An 8,801-nucleotide genomic window follows, 5' to 3' on the forward strand; every position below is an offset into this window, starting at 1 on the left:
TCCAACCAATAGTAGCTGTATATGGCGTGTTGGGGCAATGGATCATTTTGGAATGCATTGTTAGCTCCAGGGAGTATTGCTAACCTTCCTAACAGATTTTTCTTTTTGTATATTTCTGTTTACACCCATTTTGAAACTTATTTGGCTAGGAAAGCTTTATGTAGCTAATATAACGGTCACTCATAAGGTTTGCACCAAATTTATTAAGCAGCCAACAAATGAATGACATTGAGACAATTCCTTTGCCTTCCATAACAAGAGCTAGAGACAAGTGATGGCTTTCCCTGTACAATAAATATTCAGTAGGTCCAGTTGATTGTGCTCGCGCTAATGATAAGCCATCCATGAAGGATAATAATTCATCCCCAGATCTAATGTCAATCAAGACATAAATGTTGTAGGGGGCCAAGACCCACTGCCAATAACATTCGCGGCATTCGCCAATCAACCACCGTTGAACACACGAAAATAACCAAGATCTTGCACAACAAGATGGAGAAAAATATATCCCAACAAACCACAACCACCAAAGGGAATCAAGACAAACAACAACAAGAAGACAAGAATATACGTGGTTCACCACAATGGGCTACTCCACGGACAAGGCAACACACTCAATCCATTATTTAGAACCAAAATAGTACAATGATACCTCCACCGATAAAATCCAACGATAAAACCCTTCTCTCCAACCTTCTATGTAGCCACAAAATAACCTCCAAGTCTCTCCACCCACAAAATAACCTCCAAGTCTCTCCACCGATTACATGAAAAACCCTCCTTCGTGAGGTAGTTGAAAAATTCTCCAACACAATGCTTGTGCTACAATAGACAAAATCCAATAGATAAGAAAAATGGAAGAAGAAGAATACGCTTTGATAAACAAGAGGAGGAAAAACCCTTTTTTACTTCACCACAAAAAAGCCTTCCAAGAGCCCAAGAGAAAACCCCTATTTTTGCTCTAAACCTTCTCTTTAAGAGAACCTTGCTTTTGCTTACCACAAAAGCCCTCCTAGAGCAACAAAGAGAAAAACTTTACGTAAAATGTGTGGCAAGTCATTTTCTCAAACATTTCTTCTCTCAAGCAATTTCACAAACACTTTGCATGCAAAAACCTAGACGCTCTGACACCAATTGTAGGGGGATCAAGACCCACCCCCAATAACATTCGCTATGAAATTGCTTGAGAGAAGCAAGGTTTGGGAACCAAAGAGAATGTTGCAGATACGCTCACTAAAGTGGTTCAAGGAGAGAATTAGTCAAATTCAGAAAGGAGATTGTGTTTTCTTTTTCCTTCTCAATTTTAGTTTTTTTTTTTTTTTTTGGTAGATTTCTCAATTTTAGTTGCCTAAACAATTGTGTTGAATTGGCAGAACCTGAAGTTGCTAGTAACTCAACGGCTTCTGCTCAGTCATGACAAAGGTAAGGCCATGCCCTAAAAACAAAGAGATGAGAATTTCTTTCCTTACCCATGTTCAAGGTTTAGATCCAAACGATGTCCGGCAATAACTTTGTCAATCTCATACCTGTGTCAGAAAACAAAGCTTTTCTCAAATCAGAATTTTTGTCATGAACACATACATTAGTCGTGATAACATTCAGAAACAATTTAATTTATAGCTAGAACACCCAGACCTCATATCGATGCGCAACTTTTCTATATCATTTCGGAATTTCTCAATCTCACGTTGAGACCGCTCCTGCATCGCGAATGCATAACGCCATTGAAAGCAAGATTTGAAACATGGAGATATGAAAGCACATTCAAATAAATAAAAAATAGCATCATTTGTGAAGAGGAAACCAAAATAATTTTTTTGAGGGCATTGAATATCGAAAGATCTTGCACTGTATAAGACATTGAATCAATATCCGGGAAAAGATATTGACTAGCTATAATTCAAAGATGACCTCTTCGATAGCCAGAACCTCAGGAACAAGATCTACCATGACTACCTTTGGTGATTATTCACAGAATGTGCAAATAAAAACACTAAAGTTGGACATAAAAAATCTTCTCAAGTAGTTTCAGTCTGCTAAGATGTATATCGGTGGCCGGGGTGCCAGGGTAAATTGAGATGTTACTGGATGAACAGACACCGAAGGAGGATGATCCAGCTTATGATAAATGAGAATGTAAAATTTTAATGGTAATGTCATGGCTGTTTCATTCAACGCAGGCTCAACAATCATGGATATTTATTCTTGGAGAACGCAAAGGACATTTTGAATAAGGCATAGCCCTCCCCATGCCCCGCAATGGCGGGAGCCTCGTGCACTGGGCCTCCCTTTTATACTCACATAGTCCATTAGTTCACCTAATGGTTTTGGTTTCACTATACGTTTCGATTTCGGCATGTGTTACGATGAGGATGGAAACAAAAACATTTGGTAGTTTCGTGTGAGTTTTAGTGGAAAACTGGAAATTTAAAATTTGCTCACCAAACACATTTAACCCCTCCACTTCAATCATTACTTTCTTTTATGCCCAACTCTCTACGAACTATTAACTAGAATAGACAGGGGAAAGTATGGCATAAGCATGAGTCACCTAACTAAAACTCTTCCCACAATCCAATTTTACACCCCGCCCAACCACCACACACACACCATCTCTTCTACACTAAACTTAACCTTTGACTATCGAAGACAACAAATGGACCTCCATACTCACTAGGCATTCCCTAACACCATATTTATTCCCAATTGTGTGTCAAAGAGGTTTAAGTTGAAGTAATAAAGTTGACTTAGGGTTGGTTTATAGTTAGAAAGTTTAGTGCCGAAAGTTATTTTACCAGTGGAGATTTGGTTATTTTCTTTGAAAGGTTTATACATGTAAGCGTGATTAGACTCTGAATAAAATAGAAGCCTTTTGGTTTGTGTTGAATTGGGCTACGATCAGAAGTCCTTAAAGAGTTTTGGAGTCCTTAAAAGGCTAGTATATGGTCCATATAAGGGTCTTCCAACACTTGTAGGTATTGCGACATCACCAATATATATCATTCTTTGGTGTGTATATTCCATATCGTGTTTCTGGGATTTTAACTCTTGAGCACAGTGGGAGAGGCAAATATGAGAATGGTAGAGTCTAAACAATCGAGAGTGTCTCAATAACTCCTAGAATACTATGTATCTGTTTTCTTTAGTGTGTTTTTTTTTTGAAAAGTTTATGTTTCCTTTATAGATTGGGCTTTTTCTCTTCTTTTTTTAATGATAACTTCTTCAATAGACAATCCAACAAAGTGATGTTATCTAAGCTGCTAATGATTAATGAAGGATTTAGTAGACTTTGACATATATACAGCACTCTAGGCCTTTCCTTAACTGTAGGAATCCATACTATCAGCCTTCTGTAATTTAGCTGAAACTGTCAATAGCCATGAGGAAACTACAAGATATGGATGTTCCTCCCTAAAAGCAATGCATCAAGCTAAAAGCTATTAACACAAAAAGCTTTCAATGCCATGTGAGAAAGAAAAACGAATAGAATTGCAATACCTGGAAACTTTGTACTTCAGATTTGAATTTGGAGAACTTGAGATCATACATCATGTCACTCTGCACCAAGAAAGGGTTACAGTTAAGGAATAGAAAAGACTGCCACATCTATGCAATATAATGATATAATCATTTAGGCCATGTCTGGATTGCAAGAAAAATATTTTTAACGGGAGTTAGTTTCTTGAGAAAAAATTTTCTTCCACGATTTAGGGGAAAATGATATGATTATGGTAGATTTAGAGGGATATTATCATAAATTGAAGGTCCTCTTAAGTAAAATTGATAAGGGTTGATTCAAGTCAGCTTTTTTTGTGTGAAAAAAAAAATATCTAATTTTTTTTTCAAAATTTCTTTCCAAACTTTTTTATTAAATTCTTGCAATCTAAACATGGCTTAAGCATGAAACTCTTCCATAAGCTTGTACATTCAAAGCTATCTAATAATAACAATGGCATTCCACAATATGAATCGCAAACAAAGATTACTTGGAAAAACCAAATGGAATAAAAAACTTGTTAGAGTATAAAAGATTAAATAACGCCTTTCTGCAACAGCTTATGCTTTTGGATTAACTGGTTGTTTCACATGGTATCAGACCAAATGCCTGGGTTCAAACCTCCTTGATAGCAAAAATTCACTTGCAATGGCCAAACCCAAAAGAGGGGGCCCACATGTGCCACGTGTAGGCCAACCCTAGAAAGAGGGGCCACAAGTGAGGGGGAATATTAAAGTATAAAAGATTAAACAACGCCATCTCAAATAGCCTAAGCTTTTGGAGTAAACTGGTAGTTTCACAAAAACTGAACAAGAAACACTCACCATCTTCAACTCTACTTTGAAAACAACATTTGGAGCTAAATTGTCCAAGCAGTCACAGAAACCATCGGTGATATCCTCTGCTAACGTAGTGGGGATGCACTGAGCTTCTAGCTTTCGAACCTAGAAATAATTTTAAGTCACATAAACATTTTACATTAGAAACCACTAAAAATAATCAAAGATCTAAAAACATGGTAGTCAAGAATTATTACCAGTGCTACCTTTTCTATTAGAGGTTTCATCATATGAGAAATCTGCCTAAACCCAGTACTGCCACTCAAGGCAGTCCAGCGTGACAGGGAATTACTCCTAAGAAGCATTGCACTTCTACAGCCCATGAAATCCATTTGCAGAACTTACAAAAACAAGATAAAAGAAAGCCCACCCACAGAAGAGAATAAAGAAACAGGGTCTTCCTTCTCCAAAAATTTGATTATAAGTTGCTTTAAACTGTTCAATTCTTATACAGCACCCAAGGCCTGAAATGGGTTGTGCAGGATCCAATTTGATACGAGCAAATCTCAGGTTATAAGTAGGGAAATGGGGAAAATCAAGAAGAAAGATCCGGTCCAATTCAAATGGAAGGAAATCTACTTGCAGCCTTGTCATTTCTATCGATTCATTACCCCCTTCCCCACATTGAGCAAACATAGACATATTAATAACTGAGAGACGAAAAAGGAAATTGCTGGGATAAGGGGATAAGGGGATATCAAGGTGGGATTATTGGTTTGAACAACAAGAAACATAGGAAAAACGTGGTAGAAATACATAGAAAAATAGATACCATACAAGGACAAAGATTGGAAGCTTTGTGTTTCCCAAATATAAGTTGCTTGCCCAATATGACAACCAGCTCCCCTTTTTGTTGGTGCATGGCACTCTCTACGTAGTAGCATTGGGCCCATCGAGCCCACCTTCATTAGAAAACGTTCTTTAGTTTCTCCAGTCGAATTCATTGCAATGGTCGCAGTAGCCATTAATCGAAGATGAAAAAATATTAGGAACGGGACTATTGTCTTTGAACCCTTCAACTAAGCCCTTTTATTCCCATGTAGGCAAGAAACCTAAATGTCTTAAACAACTAGAGCAAATAGAAAAAGAGAAAGAGGAAGCCCTCTCCTAATTCCCCTTGAACAATAGATGACACCCGACACAAGCTAATATCCACTTTCAACATCTTATACAAAAAAGCATATCATCATTCATCATAATATAGCCTGAATAAGGATACCTTGTCTAAGTAATCGGATTATAGAACCAAGGTTTTAAATTTTGGCTTTGTTTTTTGTTTCGGTAGGAATGGAAATGGAAACAATTCGGTTTCAGTTAAAAATGTCGGTGGAAAACTTGTAAAATTATGAAAACATATGCACTATGCAAGTGATGGACATTTCATATAGAACTTCAGGAAGTGATAGAATGAGCACAAATACATACTCCAAAATCATCACATGAGGCAAAAAATCACCCATAATGTTTTAACAATCAACAACAACAAAAAAATCACCATCTTCATGAAATTTTTCTAAAGGATTCATTTAGCCAGCCCCAACTAGTTTGGGACAAAGGCTTTGTTGAGTTGGGTTGAATTATCGTGTGTCTGATGATTAAGTACATATCATGTTTCATATATAATTCATATAAATATATGTGCATAATAAATAAACCGCATATCAAATGCAACTTATATAAATATAATTATATCCGACTTTCTCCCACCATGAGGGGGTCTCTGGGGAGTTCGCTGCTGCGGGGTACTCTTTGAGGGTCTTTGTCTTCGTATCTTTCTATTTTTGCTTCTTGAGTGATCTTGTTGTATGCCGCCTAGTGACCAACTCGGTCATTAAGCTTTTCATTAATAAAATCACTGTCCGAAAAAATTATGTACCACATATCGATATAGTCTACCACTAATACGTTTACGGTTTTGGTTTCGGTATGCACTTTGGTTTCAGTATGTGTTTCGATGGTGATGGAAACAAAAATATTCCAGTCGTTTCACGTCGATTTTGATGGATAGTTAAAACTATTTCTAGAACCAATACCCCAACAGACACATACACACACAAATAAAATAAAATAAACAATGAAGGAAATTCATGCTATAGGGATCTATAAAGTTCCAAAAAGTCACTTCAACCACATAAGCACCACAAGAAACGTGTCTCACTGTACCTGCATTCACTCGCTATATGACATGAATCAATATACATAAACAACGACATTAGTACACATGCCAGCAAAGTTGATCACTTACAGCAAGTGAATAAAAAAGTAAAGTAACATACCCACAGATACCCGTCTAAGCATGGCCTTAGTAACACAAAGCACAAGCCAACATTTTTTTGCATCATGCTATAAAAATCTAAAGAGACCACACTTCCAATTCACACAACTCCTTGACCATAGGCTCTGTTTGGTTGCCAGATGCCTGGCATCCTCAAGGATTTCTCAAGCAGAAAAAAAAATGCACTTTTCTTCAACTTTATGGCATTTGGTTGCCAATTTAGCATCGAAATCCTTGGAGACTACCAAACAAGTTTCAGAAGTACTAATTGCATGTCCGGTGACGTGGCATCAATGTCCTCTCCTTATACTTTCCAAGCCACATTTTTCAAAAAAGGAATTTGGCTTGGAAAATTTTGTTTTCTCTATTTCTCACTCTTCTCTTTCTATATTGGTAATGACACCCCCTCCCTCTACGAGGCTGGCAACCAAACACTACTTATCACTATTCTACAAGGTACATTCTATAACTACTTATACCATTAATGTACAAGGTAACTACCTGTATCCAAACAGACCCTAAGCTAATCTCAGTTTGCCCTTTCTTGAAATTAAAACCCTTAATTTCCAATCCAAATCCAAATCCCAGCAAATTTCAATAAATCAGATCAATAAACTAATGACTGAATTTTCTACAACTGTTACGAACCCAAATTGGTTCCCAACATGGTTGATGACCCACTTTGAGGGAAGGGTCGTTCCTCCTTTCTGTGCAAAAAACACTATTTTGGGGATAAAATTCTCATTGAACAAAGAAAGGGTACGTACAAGTTATTTATTAAAAATTCCTAATCTAGATAAGCCTTATCTCTAAGACTCCTAACTAACTAAATAACTACAAAGCAAATCTCAAAATAACAAATATCTCAACCAATTTATTTCAACCAACGTGGGACCCAAATAAGGACGTAACAACAACCAAATCTCCAGATCAAGCGCTCCTATTCGGGAAAAATCAGACCAATTAAACAAGGTTTCTAGATACCAAATCAAAAGCAGGAGGATTGAGAAAACTATTTACAAACATTTGGTCAAAACAGAGAATAAAATAGTTAATTAGTGATTTGTGTTTAGGGCAAGATCTGAGTTTTTGATTTGTTCAAACCTGAGGTTGGAGATTTAGGGTTGCATAGAGATGTTGATGAAGATCTCTTCGGAGCCATCTCCGGAGAAGACATGTATGACGAATCCGGCGATTCCATCTCTCTCTCTCTCTCTCTCTCTCTCTCTCTCTCTCTCTTAGGGCTTGCCGGGAAATGGCTTTTTTTGCGCTTTTATTCCTTTCTTATTTCTCATTTATTGGATATTAAAATTTGCACTACCATGTTTTGATAATGACACGAACTCACCTTGTCTTTTATTGTTTAAGCATCTATCAGCAGATCTCAGCAGCCAATTAAATAAGAAAAGACAAGGTGAGTTTGTGTCGCTGGCAATATGGTAGTGCAAATATCAGTAGCCTATATTCCCACTGAAACAAAATAAAAAGGATATTTGCACTACCATGTTTTGATAATGACACGAACTCATCATGTCTTTTCCTATTTAATTGGTTGCTATTGTAATAGCTTCTGATAGATGCTTAAATAATAAAAGAGAAGTTGAGTTCGTTTCATTATCAAAACATGGTAGTGCAAATATCAGTACGCGGGAATGCGGGATATATATATTCCAAAGGGGATACGAGGATTGATGGTAGCTATCGGTATATACTCCGGAGTCCGGATCGTCTAGTGGGTCCCACTATTTTCATGGGTCCCACGCTATGTAATGTAGGGAAATAGTATATTCACTCCCTTTTCTTCCCCGGCCACCCCTAGGAAAAAAATATATCCACCACCTTTTCTTCCCTCACCACCCCTTGTTATGCAAAAAGAGTTAACATTACTCAGTTTAAATCAACCTTTTTTTTTTGGGTTTTTTGCAAAAGAAGTCCTCTACTTTGTTTTATTTACAAAAAGGGGAGTGATAAATCGACTCCCCATGTGTCTTTCTCTCTCCTCTGGGTTGGAGAGAGAAAGAGGAGAGAGATAGACACATGGGGAGTCGATTTATCATTTTGGGGGGGTCGATTTATCACTGCCCTTACAAAAAGAGTCTTCTTGTTTGACAATTTGCAAATAGAGTCGTAACGTTTGAGTGAATTTTGCAAATCAAGTCATGTCATTGGTTTGTGACCAAAATGCCCTTGT

General features: G+C 37.2%; 1 protein-coding gene across 1 annotated transcript; it reads right to left on the reverse strand.

Annotated features, from left to right (window-relative positions):
• Positions 1-322: 322 nt before the first annotated feature.
• Positions 323-7,843, reverse strand: LOC143864401 (uncharacterized). Its single transcript, XM_077375335.1, has 6 exons — positions 7,715-7,843; positions 4,321-4,440; positions 3,499-3,558; positions 1,636-1,700; positions 1,470-1,526; positions 323-822 (listed from the first exon to the last, which is right to left on the reverse strand). The coding sequence occupies exons 2-6, from the start codon at positions 4,321-4,323 to the stop codon at positions 627-629; spliced, it is 381 nt and encodes a 126-aa protein (XP_077231450.1). The 5' UTR covers positions 4,324-4,440; positions 7,715-7,843; the 3' UTR covers positions 323-626.
• Positions 7,844-8,801: the final 958 nt, after the last annotated feature.

This window comes from Tasmannia lanceolata, unplaced genomic scaffold (assembly GCF_043159265.1).
Source record: "Tasmannia lanceolata isolate RefF3 unplaced genomic scaffold, GAP_Taslan_0.1 ptg000048l, whole genome shotgun sequence".
NCBI lineage: Eukaryota > Viridiplantae > Streptophyta > Magnoliopsida > Canellales > Winteraceae > Tasmannia > Tasmannia lanceolata.